Source organism: Macaca nemestrina, chromosome 5 (assembly GCF_043159975.1).
Source record: "Macaca nemestrina isolate mMacNem1 chromosome 5, mMacNem.hap1, whole genome shotgun sequence".
Lineage (NCBI taxonomy): Eukaryota > Metazoa > Chordata > Mammalia > Primates > Cercopithecidae > Macaca > Macaca nemestrina.
The window spans coordinates 77,321,784-77,343,350 of NC_092129.1; the positions used below are offsets into that span (position 1 = coordinate 77,321,784).

The 21,567-nt window shown below is 51.1% G+C and overlaps 1 protein-coding gene across 5 annotated transcripts in view; it reads left to right on the plus strand.

Annotated features, from left to right (window-relative positions):
* The window catches only part of LOC105478739 (synaptojanin 2), a 118,580-nt gene that overhangs the window by 44,495 nt on the left and 52,518 nt on the right, over nucleotides 1-21,567 (plus strand). For 4 of the 5 annotated variants that reach the window (XM_011736349.2, XM_011736346.2, XM_011736347.2 and 1 more), the window contains exons 3-5: nucleotides 2,364-2,634; nucleotides 7,010-7,235; nucleotides 16,473-16,556. In XM_011736349.2, coding sequence (XP_011734651.2) covers nucleotides 2,364-2,634; nucleotides 7,010-7,235; nucleotides 16,473-16,556 — 581 coding nt within the window. Of the gene's footprint in view, nucleotides 1-2,363; nucleotides 2,635-7,009; nucleotides 7,236-15,930; nucleotides 16,079-16,472; nucleotides 16,557-21,567 lie in introns of those variants that run through there. The other variant, XM_011736350.3, reaches the window with a different exon arrangement.

The following is a 21,567-nucleotide window of genomic DNA, read 5'->3' on the forward strand; positions in this document are numbered from 1 at the left end:
TGCCTCTATTTCCCTCCCTGTGAAACGGAGCTGGTAAGGGCGCCCTTTGTGGTGGGCAGGAGGATGGAGTCTGTGCCTGTACAGCTCCCCTGCCTCCACTGCGCCCACCAGACGCCAGCTCTCCTTACTCCCCTGTACCACTCCTGACCCTCTCCTCCCTGGACCCAGGAGTCCCAGAGCTCTGTGGCAATGCTGTTGTTAAGAGCCTCTCCTGGCTGCTACAGTGTTCCTTCCCCCAGCCTCCCCTAGGCCGTGGTCCTGCCCAGGAAATGCAACCTGGGACTGTTGCCAGGCACTCAGGCCCCCCACGCGGAGGCTGTTGAGGAAGTGGTGCTAGAAATCAGCTTATGACTCGCATGGAGTGATGTCATGCAAAATTTTCCATAGCTCTGGCAGCCACAGGGGCCATCCTCCTGCCACTCCGAGGGCACTTCTGCTGAACTGTGCTTTTCCCTGCCCTGAGCATGTCAGAAAAGGCAGGTGGGTGCTGGGACTGCTCTGTGGCCAAGTTCTGATCAGAGGCTGCCAACCCCGGAACCCCACCTGTCCTACTTGAGAAGTTGAACTCTGACCCCTGTCCCTGTCCCCAGTGTGATAACTTCCTTTGTTCTTAGGTGGTTTCCTGAGGATGTGTCTGGGGAGATGTGATGGGGTCAACCCCCCACCCTGCTGGGACCCCTACCCCATGGCATATCAGCAGGCCCGTGGGAACCCTGAGCCGCTCATTAAAGGAACACACTTTAATGACAACCACACGCCACCCTGCCACAAGCAGCACTCTTCTCCCTTTGAAGTGTGATGAGGAAATTGGGGTGAGGGGCTGGTGGAATTGGTTGCTTTGGGGTCCCTTCCCAGAGTGTGGAGAGATCTGAACCATCTCCAGACCATGGCTCTAGATAGAGGCCCCTGATCATTCGCAGAAGATCTCGCTGGGTGGATCCTTTAAACCTCAGCGGGGTGGGAAGAGTGTCCTTGGGACTAGAGCCCTGCCAGCCCCCAAAGGCCAGTTTCTACCTGATGATCTCTTGGGCCCTGTCCCGAGAGTGGGGCACGGCGCTGCCAGGCACCCCCAATACATAGCGTGTTGTGAAGTGCCCTTGTGAGCAGTGGGGGACAGGGAACAGCAAACCAGCCGTCAGTGACAGCGAAGTGGTGCCCCAGAGAGGGCTGCCTCATTCCCCTGGCTGCAGGGTCCGAGGTGGTCTTGGTAGCATTTGGCAGGAATTTATTTAGGAAGCATCCAGTGCCGGGAGACGATGATAAAATGGTCCTGCCCCAAGGAAGTCCCTCCCCTGGGGGTACAGGGTGGGAAGGAGGTCATGAGCTTTGTGTGACCACTGCTGATGGGAATGCTATTGGCATGTACAAGGGGTGCCTGTCCGTGTCTTGGGAGAGCAAGGAAGGCTTCCTGGAGGAGTTGCTGCCAACTTGGCCCAGAAGGATGAGGAGGAGTTCTTCTGGTGAAGGGGGGAGGGAAGAGGCAGGATGGTCCCCACAGAGCATGTAGGGACACTCATGCTCTTCCAGAGGATGGAATGCTGGGCCCGAAGCCCGAAGTAGTGTGAGGGCAGAGACAGGCAGGAGGTACGTGGAGAAGGGGTCATGGAGGTCTTGTTGGGCAGATGGTGGTGGGACGTCCCAGGCAGGGGGAGTATCTTGGGCAAGAGCCCAGGGTGTGAGGTCATGCTTATGGCACATTGGACCAGCTGGAGGACACCCAGCTCAGGAGAGCAGCCGGCCAGGGTGTCCGCCCACATGTGGGGCAGGGGCAGGCTGCAGTGGGGAGGGCCTTGGGAGCTTCTGTTGCAGTCCTGCAGGGAATGGGAGCTGTGCAGGAAGGAAGGGCCGAGCGGCTGTGATCTGATGGCTTTGGGAAGGCCACTCCTGTGACGGAGTAGGGGAAGACAGACCCCAGGCCAGGGGTCCTGAGTCAAGGCGGTGGCTGAGGAGGCACTGGGGAAGGTGATTTGGAGAGGCTTTGGGGGCAGGTCCTAGGGGTCTGGAAGGGCTCCGGGCCAGGAATGTTCAGACTCCTGGGGGCATCAGACTCACCTGGAGGGCTTGTTAAAGCAAAGCTTGCCCCAGCCCCAGGCAGCTGGGCAGCAGGAATCTGCATTTCTAATAGGCTCCCAGGAGATGCTGACCCGCTGGCCAGGGTCCCATACTTTGAGAAGTCCTGCCCGAGGCTTACGGGACAGGGCAGGTTCTTGAGCCATTGAGTTGAGTAGTGCCGTGGGAAGTTGCAGGTGCACAGACGTTGCCTTCCTGGCTGCGGGTGAACCTGGGCTCCGTTTGTCCCCTCGGAGCTCCAGGCGGCCAGACTGGCTGCGACCCTGAGCTCTCCTGTCTGATTTCCTTTCCAGGTGGCACGTCTCTGAGCTTCCTGGTGTTGGTGACAGGCTGCACATCTGTGGGCAGAATTCCAGATGCTGAAATCTACAAAATCACCGCCACCGACTTTTACCCTCTTCAGGAAGAGGCCAAGGAGGAGGAACGCCTCATAGCTCTGAAGAAAATCCTCAGCTCGGGGGTGTTCTATTTCTCGTGGCCCAACGATGGGTCTCACTTTGACTTGACTGTCCGCACGCAGAAGCAGGGGGACGACAGCTCTGAGTGGGGGAACTCCTTCTTCTGGTGAGGCCCTGGGTCCCCTGCAGAGGGTGGGCCCTGGTTGGCACCTGAGGCCTTGACCTCCACTTGCACCACCCCTGGGTTATGGGGCACCCCTGGAGAGTTAGGACCCAGGCCTGCTCTCAGCACAGTGAGAGGAGAGCTAACCCTGAACTCACCACCACCCTGACCCCTGGCCTCAGTGAATGTGTTCAATGTAGATTTGGAAAAGAAACCTGGTCCAGGCATGGTGGCTCACGCCTGTAATCCCAGCACTTTGGGAGGCCGAGGCAGGTGGATCACTTGAGGTAAGGAGTTTGAGACAAGCCTGGCCCACATGGCGAAACCCCATCTCTACTAAAAATAAAAAAAAAATAAATGAGCTGGGCGTGGTGGCGGGTGCCTGTAATCCCAGCTACTCGGGAGGCTGAGGCAGGAGAATCGCTTAAACCCTGGAAGCGGAGGTTGCGGTGAGCCAAGATGGTGCTACTACACTCCACCCTGGGCAACAGAGCAAGATTCTTTCTCAAAAAAACAAAAGAAACAAACAAAAGAAACCCTGTTCCATAAGTAAAAAAATCTAAGAGCCAACGTCTGCCGAGTGCTTCCTCAGTCCCGGCACCGAGCTCTGTGCTTCTGCCTGGATTCACTCAGTCTTCTCAATTATGGTTACCTCCAGTGTGTAGCTGTTTACAGCTGATGTTTATAAAGCACTGTGTTCGGGTCACCATGCTAAGATCTCTCTGCTGGTAATAACTCATCCTTATAATAAAAACCTTTATAATAATTATGCAGAGGCTCTGTTACCCCATTTTACAGATAGAGAGACTGAGGCATGAATAGTCGAGGGAATTTTGCCAAACTCCACACACTTAGTAAGTGGCAGAGCCAGGATTTGAACCCAGGCATTCTGGCTCCTGGTCCCAAGCTGGTAATCACAACGCTAAACCAATCCCGTCAACGGGAAAGCTGAGTCACCCTGCCCAAGGGGACTTGTAGCAATGCACTAAGACTAGTCCCGGAGCCCAGGTGAAGGCGGCTGGATTTCTGTATATTTAAGATCTCCTGGTGCTTTTCACTCCACAGCAGGACAGAGACAAGAGTGGGACAACCCTGTAAATATGTAAATTATCTGTTGCCCTTTCTGGACATAATGCTGTTTCCGTCAGTTCGCACTGATACCTAGAGATGCTAGGAAGAAGCAAAAGTGAGGAAAGTCCTGCCGTGGGAGTGGTTCCAATGAACCTCATTTAATGTAATGTTTTAGAATCCAGTGTCTGCCTTTTGAAGCTATATCAGTTTTCCCAGCTCTGAGACGGGACTCATGAGGTTTACTTCTGACCTGTTTGTGCCTCTCTCCCTTTGCCAGAGGCATCCATAGGTTTGCATCTGGCTTTGGTGCTTTGGATGCCACACAAGTGAATTCCTGACTTCTGGGAGAAGGGGACCCTCCCCACATCCCTGTGTCCATCCCAACACTCCCCACCCCCACATCCTCTTTGGTTCTCTGGTATTGTGGATATTTGGCACCAGTAATGTGCTCAGACTTCAAAATGAATGTGAATCAAGGCTGGGCGTGGTAGCTCACACCTGCAGTCCCAGCACTTTGGGAGGCCGAGGCAGGCGGATCACCTGAAGTCAGCAGTTTGAGACCAACCTGGCCAACATGGTGAAACCCCATCTCTACTAAAGATACAAAAAAATTAGCCGGGCGCAGTGGTACACGCCTGTAATCCCAGCTACTCGGGAGGCTGAGGCAGGAGAATTGCTTGAACCCAGGAGGCTGAGATTGCAGTGAGCCGAGGTCATGCCATTGCACTCCAGCCTGGGCTACAGGGCGAGACTCCACTCAAAATAAATAAATAAACACTCCAGCTTGGGCTGGAGGGCTACAGGGCAAGACTCCATTTCAAAATAAATAAAATAAAATAAAATAAATAATAAAATCGTGAATCTCCTGCTGATCTCGTTAAAAATGCAGATTCTGGGACTGCAGGTCTGGGCTGGGCCTAGGATGCTGCATTTCTAGTAAGCTTCCAGTGCTGCTTGTCTGCAGACCGCAGGTTGATTAGCAGCCTCCGGGGTGGCATTTCTGTGAATCGCTAGTTCCATTGTGCAGGGCCAAGCATGTTTCCCAGAACTGTTACATGTTCCCCTAAAGGTGGCCAAGCTTAGGCACAGAGGGGCTGTGTATTATGAGGTATCTTTTTGTGGACGCCATGAACCTATTTTAAACCAGAACTGTCAGGTGAGCAGAGGTGAGAGCTCTCAGCAGCAGTGAGGGTCCTTGGAACCCCGAGGGGATCCGTGGCAGATCTGAATTGCACCAGCACCTTTGCAAATTCTCTTCCCTTTGCCAGCTCTGGCTGGAGGTGTGAGGGGCGCTAACAAAGGGAGGCAAAGGGGATTCACGAGGTGGGGGCTGAGAGGAGCTTGGGAAGGAGGAGCCCCATGGTGTCCCTTTCTGAAGGGAGAGGAGGAAGTCGCCAGCCTCCTCAGCTGTAACACGCTGGGGCGTGGTGTTTGGGCTCAGGGTGGAGCCCCCAGAACTGACCACAACTGAGTCACCACAGGCAGCGTGGTCCTGGGCTTGATCGCCTAAACCCCCACTGTTGTGGCGCAGTGTCTGAGGTCTGGAGACCCACAGCAGGAGTCAGATGGGGTCAACACTGAGCGTGGCTGGCACGTAAGGGAGAGTGAGCAGCAGGGTGAACTCATCTTTCTGGGCTGGTAATTGATCACACTGACAGTTGCCTCCCAGTACAATCAGGTCCTGGGAGGAAACTCTTTGCGGGTCCTGGATATGAGCCATCCTCCCGCCAGAGGGCCAGGCAGTGTCACTAGAAACAGGGCTGATTTAAGGGTTGTCCCCTTGGCAAAAGGTTTCTTCTCCTGAGCCCTGGTGACAGTGGCCATAGCTGTGTAGGTGGCAGACTCTGGAATATTCTGGAGGCTTTGCCTTGATGCCACATGCAGATTTAATATATGTGTTTCAGAAGCTGGCTTATCATCTAAATTTGAGAGGGTGATTTGGAAGAGGGACATACGGTTTTGTACAGCAATGCTTCCTAATCATCTTTTTTCAAGCAGAGGAGCGCTGTGGCCGTGCGACCTCAGAAGGGGTCAGACGCGGGCTGTGCTCCCTGTAGGGATGCATGTGGCTTTGGTCACAGTTGGGGAGGCTGACCTGAGAGCAGGAAGCTTGGAGAAGCCCCCTAGGACCCATCAGAGCTCACAGCACAGATTTCCAGCAATGAGAAAATGCTGCTGCTGTCTTTGAGGAAGGCTCAAGGGCAGGAATCGTGTTGCCTTTTTTAAACAAGTAGGGCACTGTGATCTAGATTCACTCAGTGCCCTGTAAGAGGGCATCTCCTGGAGATGGGTCCCCCTCCCTGGGAGGGAGTACGAGCCCTCAGAATGGTACCACTTAGGTCCCCTGGGTGCTGGAGCAAGGGGGCCAAGCCAGTCTCGGGGATGAGAGAACAATGTGGCCGCTTGCCGGTGCAAATGGTAATGTAGGGCTCCATCAGGAAAGGCTCAGGGTGAAGAACACGGGCTCCAAGCTCCATGACGCCACTGGCTGGCTTTGTGGCCTTAGACAAGCACTTCACTTCTCTGTGCCTCAGCTTCTTTATCTGTAAAAGGGGGTCACTGATGATACCTTTCACACAGGGTCACTTCAAGGGTGACATGAGTTAATCCACCCCAAAGTACATAGAATGGGACTTAGTGCACAGGATAAATGTCGGCTGTCACCCTGTCATTATCATCATGGACTCCAGAGCCTAGAACAATCCACTAGGCATGGAGAGGGAATGCTTGAACTTTCATTACATTTTATTTTCCTCGGATCTTTTTAAAATTTATTTTGGATTGCTTTGTAGTGCTCCCGTCATATTCATCTCACGGTACATGTGTGTGTATATATGGATAATTTAACTGTTCCCATATTTAATGCGATTTTAATCACTTATTTATCATGATTTAATAACAAAAGATGATTAATGTTTTACCGATGGGGCCTGCGATGAAAACTGTAGGGCCCACGGTGCTAACCAGAGGCCCCTTTGTGATTCCCCAAAAAGTGCACCCTGGCTCTCTCTCCAACTTTGCTTCCATTTAGCGACAGTGACGACCTGATAGTAGCTTTGGGAAAGGACTCCCTGGCCATCCTCCTGTACATGACACAGTGGTCCTGCTATTTGAGATCTCTTTGAAGCACATGAGCTTCCCAGATCTGTACAGCCGAAGTTCAGAGTCCACTGGGGAGCAGCATGCATTTGCTGACCCAGAATGCTGCACCATGCGCCCCCCAGTTCCTCAGCCACACTCGCTGTCCAGGCAGCATGTACTGGAGGATGTCAGGTGACCGGAATTGGTGTGGGGCTGTGTTTTGCAGGAACCAGCTGTTGCACGTGCCCTTGAGGCAGCACCAGGTGAGCTGCTGTGACTGGCTGCTAAAGACCATCTGCGGAGTGGTGACCATTCGCACCGTGTACGCCTCCCACAAGCAGGCCAAGGCTTGCCTCATCTCTCGTGTTAGCTGCGAGCGCACAGGCGCTCGCTTCCACACCCGTGGCATCAACGACGACGGCCATGTGTCCAACTTCGTGGAGACAGAGCAGGTGAGTGCCCAGGCCCATCTGTGGCACCAGATGGTTCAGAGTGGCTGCAGCTCTTGCACGGTGCTTTCCACTTAGGGCAGAAGAGGCCCTGGCGTATTTGCAGTGGTCTCTGATCAGGCTCCCTCCTATAAGTAGAGAACAGCACGTGTAATTGGGCTCTGCATGAAAATGTGACCTCTGGTTTGCATGATGTATCCTTTCTGATTCACATCTCATGCTGGGAATATGCTGCTTAGCCAAGGTATTTTTAACAAAAAGGAACCGGGAATTTTTGGCATGGTCATGAAAGGTGGGCTGTTATTCCAAGGGCAGCTGACAGATGAACCAATTGGGTTTGAAAATTCTTTTAGGATACAAATAAGTAGATCAATACAATGGGAGATGAAAGAAGAAACCATTATTTTTTATTCTAAATCAACTGAAGCTTCTCCTGGAAGCCAGTATTAGCACCCTAGAGTTGTGAAATCTGCGTGTTAAGCAGCCGCTCCCATCCGCTCCCCTAGAATATAGCCATCTGCTTAGTTTTTCCTGAAGTTTTTTCTAAATTCTGTTCTCATTCCCAGAGATGCTGTCTTACAACTTTTTAATTTTTGCTCTAACTTGCAATCTGTAAGATAAGGCCACCATGTGGAATACCAGTGGCGTAAGCCGTAAGAAAGGAAAGCCCTGGAAGGCACATGTACAATACTCCTGCCAGGGCAAGCTCAGTGCCCTGTGTTTACTGCGTGAAGGTGTGGCTTTGCGTCCCTTCTCACTGCCGCTGCTGTGAGAGGAACGCCTTATGCGGACTTTGGCCACTTTAATCCAGCATAGGTTTGAGCACCTGCCTTTACTGTGTGGGACTTTCTGCCTGCTCCAGTGTTCAGAGGGTGGGTATGGAGATGGGAGGAGGCTCCTCTCGGAGTCCTCACTCGGAGGAACATCGGAGCAGGGGCCCTAACATGGGCAGCAGCTGCAATTCTGCTCATAATGTCTGCAATGTGGATATCAACGAGGCTGTTACATAAATATCTGGTTAAAAATGAGATTGCTGTTGGCATCTTCATCACGAAGTCTTTGACTGTTCCTATGTCTAGAATGGTATTGCCTAGGTCGTCTTCCAGGGTTTTTATAGTTTTGGGTTTTACATTCAAGTCTTTAACCCACCTTGACTTGATTTTTGTATATGGTGTAAGGAAGGGGTCCAGTTTCAGTCTTCCACATATGGCTAGCCAGTTATCCAAGCACGATTTATTGAATAAGGAATCCTTTCCCCATTGCTTGTTTTTGTCAGGTTGGTTGAAGATCAGATGGTTGTAGGTGTACGGCCTTATTTCTGGGTTGTCTGTTCTGTTTCATTGGTCTATGTATCTGTTTTTGTACCAGTACCATGCTGCTTTGGTTACTATAGCCCTGTAGTGTATTTTGAAGTCAGGAGGTGTGATGCCTCCAGCTTTGTTCTTTTTGCTTAGGATTGTCTTGGCTATTTGGGCTCTTTTTTGGTTCCATATGAATTTTAAAATAGTTTTTTCTAGTTCTATGAAGAATATCACTGGTAGTTTAATAGGAATAGCTTTGAATCCATAAATTGCTTTGGGCATTATGGCCATTTTAATTATATTGATTCTTCTTATCCACGAGCACGGAATGTGTTTCCATTTGTGTCATCTCCAATTTCTTTGAGCAGTGTTTTGTAATTCTCATTGTAGAGATCTTTCACCTCCCTCATCAGCTGTATTGCTAGGTATTTTATTCTTCTCATGGCAATTGTGAATGGGATTGTGTTCCTGATTTGGCTCTCTTCTTGATTGTTGTTGGTGTACTGATTTTGTATCCTGAGACTTTGCTGAAGCTGTTTATCAGGTTAAGGAGCTTTTGGGCTGAGACTATGGTGTTTTCTAGATAAAGAATCATGTCTGCAAACAGGGATAGTTTGGTTCCTCTCTTCCTATTGTGATACCCTTTATTTCTTTCTCTTGCCTGATTGCCCTAGTCAAAACTTCTACTACTATTAATATGTTAAATAGGAGTGGTGAGAGAGGGCATCCTTGTCCTGCGCTGGTTTTCAGCTTTTGCCCATTCAGTATGATGTTGGCTGTGGGTCTGTCATAGATGGCTCTTATTATTTTGAGGATTGTGGATCTAATCAAACTAAAGAGCTTCTGCACAGCTGAAGAAACTATCAACAGAGTGAACAGACAACCTACAGAAAGGGAGAAAATTTTTGCAAACTATGCATCTGACAAAGGTCTAACACCCAGCATCTATAAGGAACTTAAACAAATTTCCAAGAAAAAAAAAAATTAAAAACTGGGCAAAGGACATAAACAGACACTTTGCAAAAGAAGGCACACATGCGGCCAGCAATCATGGAAAAAAGCTTAACATCACTGATCATTGGGGAAATGAGAATCAAAACCACAATGAGATACCCCCTCACACAAGTCAAATGGCTATTATTTGACTTGTGTGAATATTATTTGACTTATGTGAAAAGAGATACCTCCTCATACAATAATGCCTATTATTAAAAAGTCAGTAACAGATGCTGGCAAGGTTGCAGAGAAAAAGGAACGCTTACACACTGTTGGTGGGAGTGTAAATTAGTTCCACCATTGTGCAAAACAGTGTGGTGATTCCTCAGAGACGTGTTCACAATAGCAAAGACGTGGAATCAACCTGAATGTCCATCGGTGGTAGACTGGATAAAGAAAATGTGGTGCATATACAGCATGGAATACTATGCAGTCATAAAAAAGAAATGAGATCATGTCCTTTGCAGCAACATGGATGCAGCTGGAGGCCATTACCCTAAGCAAACTAAGACAGGAGCAGAAAACCAAACACCGCACGTTCTCACAAGTGGGAGATAAATGATGAGAACACACGGATACAAAGAGGGGAACAACACACACTGGGGCCTATCAGCGGGTGGAGGATGGAGGGTGGGAGGAGGGAGAGGATCAGGAAAAATAACTAATGGTTGCTACTAGGCTTAATACCTGGGTGACAAAATAACCTGTACAACAAACCCACATGACATGAGTTTACCTGTGTAACAAACCTTCACATGTACCCCTGAACTTAAAATAAAAGTTAAATATGTAAAAAGAGGAGAGAGAGAGAAGCTGTGGCCCAGCCGGGTGGTTTCCTCTTTTCTGGATGATGTCTGCATGGAGAGAGTCCCTTCCCTGCCCCACTTCCTTACTACTTTCCTTTTATTTTTAACTTTTATTTAAAATACTCGTTTTGGATTTCAACCAGTATTTTAAGACTTGGGGTCTCATTTATTGCATCTCATCAAGTAAGTCCCTGGGAACCACTGTCCTTTAGCATCACTGTCCTTCCTAAAGCACTGGACATTCTAACATGGAAAATGAAAGCAAACTGCATGAGTGTCCTGGGACTGCCCGTAATAAAGTACCCCAAACTGGGTGGCTGAAAACGCACACTTATTCTCTCCCAGTTCTGGAGGCTGGAAGTCTGCAGTCCAGGTGTCGGCAGGGCCGCTGTCTCTTCGAAGCCCCCCAGGGAGGACCCTTCCGAGCACTGCTCCCAGCTCCTGGTGGTCCCTGGCAAGCATCTCTGCATCTCTGCCTCCGTCTTCATGTGTCCTCCTCTGCCTGTGTCTCTCCAGGACTCCAGTTATACTGGATCAGGGACCCACCCTATTCCAGCTGTCCTCATCTTAACCCGTTACTTCTGCAAAGACCCTATTTCCAAACAAGCTCTGAAGTACTAGAGTTGGGACTTCACCATATGGTTTTTGGAAGGGGCACAGCTCACCCTGGGATGCGGATGCCAGCTCCTGTTAGAGGACTGTGCTTTATAGGCAGCGCCTGTGGCCCGGTGAGAACTCTCGCTGCCGTCTTTGCTTTCTCACTTTTACAGACCAGCAAGCCCTGCCACAGACCAGGGTGGGCCTTGGCTCCAGCCACGTCGTGTCGTGTGTCTGCTGACTGGCGTTTGTCTCCTGTGTTGCCAGCTTGCTTGTTAGAGCTCAGAGGCAGGGATCTTGCCCCCACATCTCCTGAATCTCCCACCTCGGGCGGCCTGGCAAGGCCGTAGAGATGTGAACAGCCTGCCCTTCCAGCTCCTGGGGTACAGCCCGATGCTGCTGACATTGCCTCCACCTCCCTTGTCGGGGCTGGGGAGGGATTTCTTGGCTCCCATAAGTCTTTGTGGGCTTCCTAGTGTGTGGTTTTTGTCCCTTTTCGTCCTCTGGGCTAGACAGGGCTGCTGTCCATGAAGTCCCCACCCAACCTCATGCCCAGGAGCAGCAGTGATTGACAGACAGCTGGGCACCACCACCTGCCGCTCACCCATGGATGCAGCAGCTGCGGACGCTGCCCCCGCCCCACCTAGAGAGCGTAACTTAACCCTAGTGACTTTGTTAACAAGAGACGCATAGCGGGGCCCTGGGAAGGTGGCCCTGCACCCACAGTAGCTCTTGGTTGGGTGCTTATGTTTCAGGCTGTGCTGATGAGCCTGGAGGTGCCCGGGCTGGCCCATCCATCGGAGACCCCGGACAGCCTGGCTACCCAGGAATGGGAGCCATCACTTCCCAGCGCTGAGTCCAGGGTTGTCCACGTGGGCCTTCAGCAAAGTCTGACTGAGCCTGCCAGGTCCCAGGCTCTGCTCCTGGGCAGGTGGGCACGGGGAGGCAGTGGTGGTGTAACAGGGGCACAGCAGGAGTGGGACAGGTGAAGCTGGCCCTGGCAGGCGCTGCTGCCCTTCCAGGTGGTACCTGTGATAGGTGGTGTTCAGCTAGTGACCCCTGCCTGGAGGGCGAGGGGAGGCACCGCAGAGCCAGGGCAGGAGAAGCGTGTGCTGCACGCAGCCCAGGCAGGAGGGGCATGGAGCAGAAAGAAACACAGGTGAACCGGAGGAGCAGAGAGGGTTCATGCTTCCTGCACACATGGGACCAGGACACGGGCCTGGTGGGGGGTGAGCATTCCTCCAAGCCGAACAACACAGGTGTGACAGCCCCTTTTCTAAAACATTATGGAGGCAGGAGGAGCAGAGATGGCTGCAGGGAAGTGACTGTTCCCCAAAAGCAAGAAACTCATGTTGCCTCACTTGTATATGCCAAGGGAACCCCTCGCTTTCTGTCTCTGGAGTCACTGAATATTTTTATGTCACTTGATAGCAGTACAGATGCTTAGGTTGATCTAAGTTCGTTTTTAAAACACAAAACACATCTTTAAGTGGAACGCACAGTTAATATGCTCCTGTGAAGTGGCAGCCCCGCGGCGCTCCCTGGCTCCGCAGCCGCCTGCTGAGGACCGTTCTTCTAGGATGAGTTGGGAGAGTGGAGCAAGGCTCGGCCTGCAGGTCCTCGCTGAGCTCAGGGAAGCAGCCCTGTGAGGACTGGGCTGCCTGGTCTGCAGGGGAATCTGCCTGGGACGCTGTTGAGATTCACCTATTTCAGATGCCAGTGATTTGCTGGGATTCTGGGGAGGTCCCTCGGGGAGCCTGGCACATCCTACCCCCTTGAGTTTGCAAAGTCACAGCTGAGGGCCTGTGTTGGGACCGTGTCATGAGCCCTCCATATGCATCTCGCAGCTTTGCTTATGGTACAGGAGCAGACTGTCTGATGCTTCTGAAGACCTTTACCATGCTCCTATGGACAGAGTCGGGTAGACTCATTCTGGTAGCACAGCGTGGCCTCCCCGTCCAACTGACAGCTGAGGAAGTGGCAGGCTCTGCGTCTCAGTGGCCTCGCCCCAGGGTGCAGGGAGCAACTTTGAGGAAATGAGTGCCGAGCCTCCAGTAGGAAGGACTGTGCTGGGGAGGCAGGTCAGCCCCTTGTGGTGCCGCCTGCAGGTCACACTGGCCTAGGGCCCCTGCAGAGGAAACAGGATCCCCCAGCCGGGCCTGCTGGCCATTAGTGGAGCGTGCGCACAGCGATGCGGTCATCGTCTGGCAAACAAATGGTAGGACCAGACCGGGAGCAGACTGGCTCCCTGTGGTGGAGATTCTTGGCAGGTGGATCAGCTTCTCAGGAATTAATTCTCAGGGAGCCAGAAAAGGGGGGCCCTGTGGCACCCTCCGCTTTTGCTTTGGTTTAACATGTTTCTTAGGAGGAATAGATAATTAATCTTCCTTCCCCAAGGCAGGCTGTGTGTGTGTGTGCGCGGGTTGTATGTGCACAGTGTGTGCATGGTATGTGCATTTATGTGTTGTACATGTTGTATGTGTCATGTGCGTTTGTGTAGGCATGTGTGTGGCGTGTGTGCCGTGTGTTTGTCATGTGTATGTGTGCAGTGTGTGCATTTGTATGTTGTATACACACGTATGTGGGTGGTGCATGTGTTGTGTGTGTGCATGCACACATGTTGTGTGCATGTGTAGATAGCATCTCAGCCTCCTTGGGAGGAAGCCTTGAGTCTTTTTGGCTCTGCTGAGTCATAGCTGGTGGGCTTGCTCTGCAGTGCTGACTCACCATGCAGAAAAACAAGACAAAAAGTCCCCTCAGTCTATAAAAAAAAAAAAAAAGATGTAAGATAAATATTTGGCTCTTCAAGATAAGGCCACTGACTCATTCAGGGAGGTTAGGATGACTGCGTGTCCTCCCAGGAATGCAGACTTAGAGATAATTGGTTTGTAGACACTGTATCCGGAAGTAGAAGGTCAGCAGAAAGCCTTTCAGATAGAAGGTATATGCACACCTGTGAGTTTTCCTGCCTCGTCCCTCTCTTTTTATGGCCATTAGGTTTCTGTTCCCACTGCTCTGGAAGTGTCACTCAGGGTCGCCCTCCGGCTGCTCAGTCTGGGATCTAGGCACTGGCCTGGCCTCATCACAGCACTGGCATGGGCCTCCGTCTTTTCCTTATGTGGCCCCACTGCTCTTCCTGGTCTCCCTCCCACGTGTTGTCTGTTCCTTCTTGTATCCCTCCTTCCTCCCAGGGCCCAAACTCTCTCCGATGCCAGCAGGTGCCCTTGTGCATACTCATAGCGTCAGTGCCTCTGGGGAAGAGAAAACAGCTTTGTTTTTGAGTGGCTACTCTGCTGGGACCACACCCCCTCACTTACTCCTCAGAGCTCATCCCTTCTCAGTGCTCAAGGTGACATGAACTTCCTGTAGAGAGAGGGAAACCAAGGCTGAGGATGGCTAAGTAATGTGCCCAGGGCCACCCTGCTGGGCAAATGGGGGTTTGCAAAGTGGCAGACCCAACTTGTGCTAATACCAGAGCCCACTTTCTCTCCTGCTTCCACTCTCTGTCCTGCCTCCCCACCCCAAGAGCCCGCTGTCAAAATGGCATCTGTGAGGTGAGACATCATTTCTTCACTGGTGTTAAAAGTTGTTCACCCAGAATGGAAACGGATCACTTGCATTTGACGGTCTAGTTATGCCCATCACCTTGGGAACAAAGAAGGCAGTCCTGGTGATAGGATGGGGTGCAGATGTCGCCTGCTTCCCTGTGGAGGACGGGGTGGAAAACTTTCTTCTTGCTCCAGTGTGGGCAGGGAGGGGCATACAGAGCACTGATGACCCTCGGTGTTTTCAGAAGCTGGTTCTGGGCAATTCTCAGCTTGGGAGGAGCCTGGTATGATGCTGGAAGTGGCATTGTTAGCACATGGCAGTCAGAGTGAAGGGAGACATTCCTCAGCGTAAATAGATCATGGGCATTGGTTTTTGTTGTTGTTTGGTCGTTTTTGGATCTTGCTCTCTTGCCCCAGCTGAAGTGCAGTGGTGCAATCATAGCTCACTGCAGCCTCGTCCTCCTGGGCTCAAGTGATCTTGCCTCAGTCTCCTGAGTAGCTGGGACTACAGGCATATTCCACCATACCCAGCTAACTTTTTAAAAATTGTTTTTGTAGAGATGGGGGTCTCACTTTATTACCTAGGCTGGTCTTGAACTTTTGGGCTCAAGCCAGCCTCCCACCTTGGCCTCCCAAAGTGGTGGGAGTATAGGCGTAAGCCACCGTGCCCGGCCTGGATATTGTTAAACATTGTCTTTACATACAAATGTTGGCCTAGTTGGTTTCTTTTCCAGGAACCTGGGGCTATGCAGGGCACACACGTCAGTCAATTGTGTATACCTAATTTCATGGTAGCCAACTATGTCTGCAGCCGTTCAAGCAACCTGCTATTTTATTCTGTTTTGTTAGTAGAAGAATGGAGTATAACAACTTTGCTGGTACTCAATACCTGGAAACAGACAGCAAGTTCTTAACACACACTTTTTCCCTTTGGAGATTAAAGGATAGAATTCTAGTTTGACAACATAGATACCAGGCTCCTGTTATTCCTGTGGTCCAGGGAAACAGTGGCTCTAATTTTCAGGTCCTCCACTGCAGAATGACTCATTCCTGCATGATCTGAGCGTGATCTCGCCCGTATGGAAAGCTACCCTGTAAGGGAGCAGGGCGGTGAGGAAAGGCAAGGACCACAGCAGCGCCCGGGCCACCCTGCCAGACCAGGCTAGAGTTGCACAGATAAAGGCCCCGCATCTGATAAGTGCCGCCGCCTGCCCCTGCTGGCGCTCAGGATCGTACTTTTTGTCCTTTTAAAACTCCCTTGCACTCCAGCGTCATTGGAGGCCTGCAGGCACACTCTGAAATAGCTGTATGTGTGGGTGGGGAGGAGATAGATGTCTTAAAGTGTAAGGATCATTTCTTTCTCCGCAGGTGCTGTCACACTGGAAGCTTGTGGAAACCGTGTTGTGTGTGTTAACCGAGTGGTGTTTTAAGAACACAGTGGGGCAGGGCCAGGACCAAGTATGAGGTCAAGTTGAGTCTTGTATTGTCAAGTACAAGACCGGCTAGCACAGTCAGCGAGGTCTTTTGGCTATCACTGGTGCATTTTATTTCATTCAGTCCTTTTCTCATAGTTCTCTGCTGCTTAGCTATTTGCCAAGGTAAAAATAGAGGGCTCTAAGGAAGGTTACATTCCAGAGCACATCGGCTTCTGTTCATACAGGGGGCGGCGGAGGGCTGTTGCTGAGATTTTCAGGGTGGTGATAAGGTTGTGCCCTAGAAGTGTGAATTCCCGGAGACCCTGGGAGGCCCCAACCCCCAGTAGACCCCCTCCTCAGAGGCTGGTCGACAGCCAGTATACCCACCCAGCACCTGGCCAGAGGTCAGGGCGCACTGCCAGCCATGTCGGGTGGGGGAGCAGAGGACGCAGGAGTCCACCGTCCGCCCTTCATTCTGGCTGGTGTCGGGTCACAGGCGGCCGGATCCCGTTACCCAGCCCAGGACATTCGGTTTCATTGAAGAATACCTTTCCCTTTCTGTTTCCTTGTGCCACAGACGATTTACATGGACGATGGAGTGTCATCTTTTGTCCAGATCAGAGGCTCCGTTCCACTGTTCTGGGAGCAGCCAGGGCTTCAGGTAGGTCATGAAAAAACTTAAATGTCCCCTTGTGATGTTGTCTGCCCTGCCCTTCCCTTCAACAGCTGGGGAAGATTTCTTTTAACATGTTCCTTTCATGGCATAGTTTCCAGTCTTTTTCCTTAGCCCTGTCGTGTTGAGCTGAGCTGTCAAGGTGTGCACATGTGTGTGTGTGTGCATGCGTGCATGTGTGTAGAAAACACAGACACCACTTTGTTGCTTCTGGTCGGCAAGGGTGCTGTGTGAAGCCGCTGACTCGGGAACGGTGCTGTGGTGCCTGCTGAGTGGGTGCCGCGAAGTGAGCTTGGGTAGCGCTGCCTGAGGTTAGACCCTGAGTTCGGTGTACTGAGGACGTTTCTGAGAGCCGTGACTCTCATAAAGGGCTCCGGGAAGGCTCTGTGGCTGCGTAGGGCTGGCACTCGGTGCTGCCTGTTGTGGGGCCACGTGAGACTTCCACAGCTTTCCCGTGGTTTCTAAAAATAGCCCTTGCCGTCCAAAGCTGGGCTCTGGTCAGTGCCAGAGAGATCTGGCATTCTTTCTCCTGGGAAGAGCACAGGGTGGGGATACATTCCAAGAACACATTTGTCATCAGTGGAATGGCATGCTGCCTCCTTCACCAGGGTCTCTAACAAGGTGGGTTGTGGGCCGAGTGGACTGGAGGGGCCTCCCCACTAATCCCCAGTCTTCCTCCCTGCCCCAAGGGGACGTGGGTGCCTTCAGAAAGCCTCTCGGCCAGGGCCTTTGTGGCCTCTTGGCTCTTCTTACCGACAACTCTCGTGTGACTGCATTTGGGTTGCCAGCTAGTGGCTAGCAGGGCCCAGAGTGCCATCTGCCAGGTTCCAGGGGTTGTTTGACAATGCTGGACTCAGGGTCCCCTGTCTTGGGTTCAGCTTCTTAGCCTCGCCCTTGACTTGACCCTGTGCCCGGAGCAGGTGAGTCACTTGTCCCCATGGCTGTCAGCACGGTGCGCTGACAGCATTGGTGAAGTTCTGGGTCAGCCTGGGCAGTGAGATGGATGAATGGAGGTCCCGTTTAGGCTCCGTGCTCTGGTAGGGGGAAAAGGCTTGATTACCATTCAGTCTTTCCACTAGAAAGAGCCCACCACAGTGCACGAGATAACTGACAGCCTCCAGAGAAATGCTCCTGAGGACAGCAGTGACACAGAAATTCCTCCGGAGGGCTGCCCAAAGGAGGTTTATGGAAAAACAGCTTTATTGCAATATAACTTACCCATTTAAAGCCTACAACTTGGTGTTTTTACTGCATTTACAGTGTTGTGTGACCACCACTGTAATCTAATCGTTGAACACTTTGATCACCGCTAAAAAACTTCGTCCCCATTAGCCGTCTCTCCCATCCCCTCCAAGTCTCCCTCAGGCCAACTCGCCTGTTCATCTGCTGTCTTTATCTATAGATTTCCCATTCCAGACATTCCAAAAGAGTTTTTGAAACCTGATTTTCTTTAAATATGGAGTTTTCCTTTGGAAACTTCTGGAGCTCTGTATTCAGGAGAATGAAAGAATATCGAATGAGTATGGCACGAAAAGGAGATAGGGAGACCGTCTTGTGTTTCATGTAAAGTTTGTAAGAAATCCAAAAATTAGGGCGATGGTCATGATGGACTCTTAGAATTTGGGAATGACCTTTTGGAATTCATCCATTCCACCCTGTGACTCTCAGTTCAGCATCCTCCTTTTTTTTTTTTTTTTTTTGAGGTAGAGTCTCACTGTGTCGCCCAGGCTAGAGTGCAGTGGTGCAATCTCGGTTCACTGCAACATCCACCTCCCGAGTTCAAGCCGTTCCCCTGCCTCAGCCTCCCGAATAGCTGGGACTACAGGTGCCCACCACCACGCCCAGCTAATTTTGTTGTGTTTTTAGTAGAGATGGGGTTTCGCCATGTTAGCCAGGCTGGTCTCGAATTCCTGACCTCAGATGATCCACCTGCTTCAGCCTCCCAAAGTGCTGGGATTACAGGCGTGAGCCACCACACCTGGCCAGTTCAGGGATCCTTCTTCCAGGACCCCCAAAGGGCTGTCCTCCAGGCCACGGCTGGGGATGATTCTGACTCTTGGTGAGTTCCTCCTGTATTGCACTGCTGCGTCTGTCCAACTCTAGAGTGTTTTGGGGTGTGCAGGAGTAAATCTGATTCTTCTCCGTGTGACTCACCTTCAGCCCTTGGAGGGAGTCTTCTGGTTCCCTCTTCTTCTTGTCTTCTCTAAGGCCTCCCAACTCCTTTGGCCACCTTCTCTCCTGTTTCTAAGACTCTCAGTGTTCTCATCTCCCTCATCTAAAAAATGACCCTCCTTTTTTGTCGTTCCCCTCTGAGATTTCGTTTTGGTCTCCCCCTTGACCTTCGTGCTGCCTCAGATGTAGCCGGACCCGCCATGGGATGACTGTGCCTCGGTCTGTCAGGGGCCAGGAGCAGCGGACCCTGAGATCTCAGCTTTTTGGCAGCTGTTTCACCCTCTTAAATTCCTAACACTTGTGCTACACCAAAGCCTGCATGGTTTCTTCTTTTTGTTTTTGTTTTTGTTTTGTTTTTTGTTTTTGAGACGGAGTCTTGTTCTGTCACCCAGGCTGGAGTGCAGTGGTGCGATGTCAGCTCACTGCCACCTCTACCTCCTGGGTTCAAGTGATTCTCCTGCCTCAGCCTCACAAGCAGCTGGGGTTATAGGCACCCACCACCACGCCCGGCTAATATTTTTTTGTATTTTTAGTAGAGACAGGATTTCATCACATTGGCCAGGCTGGTTTTGAACTTCTGACCTCAAGTGATCTGCCCGCTTCGGCCTCCCAAAGTGTTAGGATTACAGGTGTGAGCCATTGTGCCCGGCCTCCATGGTTTCTTCAAAACAAGTTTCAGTAAGGCTTTAGTGTCCCTTAATCTTATTAAGGATTTGCTAACCTTTGGGCCTAATACCTGTGTTTAGCCTCTAAACACCACTCATCATCAAAGAGAGATGAAGTCATCTTCAGAGGGGGCCAGGAGGGTGGCGGGAAGTGGTGGTCTACCATCACTGGCTTCCACTGTCACTATCAAGCCTAAGGCCGCTTCTGGTTATTTTTCTCCGCTTTGAACTTTTTCTCTTCCTTCTTCACTTAGGTTAGATGAAAAGTGCAAAGATTTTGGTGTGAGTAGCTTGCATATTAAGCTGCAATGCTGTCCCTTCTTGATGGCTGCCGTTGGAAACCCAGGAGCCTAGCAGGCTGGTGCAGGGGTGGGCAGAGGGTCGTGGATGAGGATCTGTCTGCATGTTTTCCCAGGAATGGTGCTTTCAGTATTTCCTGACTCCATTTCTAGCAGCCGTGTACCTTTAATAAATTTCATTTTTACTGTGTAAATGGGTTGTGCAGTTTATAAATAGCCACATTGAAATTTTACCCTTAAAGCGAATTGCTCCCTAGTCTAGCTAGTTCAAGAATCTATTTATGATCTATGTCTGTGGTTGACAACTTTGCTTCCCTGGTCATTGTAGAAGCTTCCTCACCCTAATATGCCTGTACAGACACGTGCCTTGCCAAGGTGAGTTCAGTCTGTCTTTTGAAGTTTCCTGAAACTGAACCAAATGGAGGAGGATGCTGAGTAGAGCAGACCTCTCTTGCCCTACCTTCGCCTCTTCCCTGCCAAGTTCATGGAGTTGTGGCACTGGATGGGCATGTTTATGTGTTTGTACCTTTATTTGTTCCAAAAAGGACACGAGATGGCTTGTAGTATAATAGTTTCAAAAATAAGTGAAGAGGTCCGGATGAAGGGAAAGAGTCGAATTGGTGCCCACAGTGCATGCCATGGGTCTCATGTGCGTGGGAAGGAATCTGACACTTGTTCCAAGCTTTCCCACAGCCACCACAGAAAGAACCACGGTCACAGCCAGTTTATGACAGTGACTCAGAGCACGAGCTTTGAAGCTCTGCAGACCTGGGCTCAAATTCAAACTCTGGCTCCTCCGCTTCGTAACCATGTGTATTTGAGAGGCTCTTGTCTGTGCCAAGCCTTAGTTTACTTTTCTGTAAAAATGGGGCTAACAAGATCTCCCGTATAGCGTTCTAGAGAGGATTAAAGAACATAGTATAGGCCGGGCGCGGTGGCTCAAGCCTGTAATCCCAGCACTTTGGGAGGCCGAGACGGGCGGATCACGAGGTCAGGAGATCGAGACCATCCTGGCTAACACAGTGAAACCCCGTCTCTACTAAAAATACAAAAAAAACTAGCCGGGCGTGGTGGCGGGTGCCTGTAGTCCCAGCTACTCGGGAGGCTGAGGCCGGAGAATGGCGTAAACCCGGGAGGCGGAGCTTGCAGTGAGCTGAGATCCGGCCACTGCACTCCAGCCTGGGCGGCAGAGCGAGACTCCGTCTCAAAAAAAAAAAAAAAAAAAAAAAAAAAAGAACATAGTATACGAATTTGGCTGGGCGTGGAAGCTCACGCCTGTAATTCCAGTAATTCGGGAGGCCGAGGTGGACGGATCACTTGAGGTCAGGAGTTTAAGATGAGCCTGGCCAACATGGTGAAATCCCGTCCCCACTAAAAATGCAAAAATTAGCCAGGCGTGGTGGTGGGTTCCTGTAATCCCAGTTATTCAGGAGGCTGAGGCAGGAGAATCACTTGAACCTGGGAGGCAGAGTTTGCAGTGAGCCAAGATCATGCCACCACACTCCAGGCTGGTCAACAGAGTGCGACTCTGTCCCCAAAAAAAAAAAAAAATTAACACAGTATCTAGAACGTAAAAAGTACTCAAAATGGCAGCTGCTATTGATACTAATAGAAACAAATGATAACACCCAGGAGATAAAACCACCCGTGGCATCTGGAGAAGCGTGGTTCTTGGTGTCCTGAGCACTGAATGAGTTTCCTCCTGTCTTCATGGGGACAGGGACACCGTGAGATGTAGTGACACGAAGACAGCTTCCTGGGGTATCTTATCTCTCATCCCTCACAGACTCATGGTAAATCAGTAACCCCAGATGAAGCCATTTATTCATCCCAAACATTCACTGAGCATCTGCCAGGTGTAGG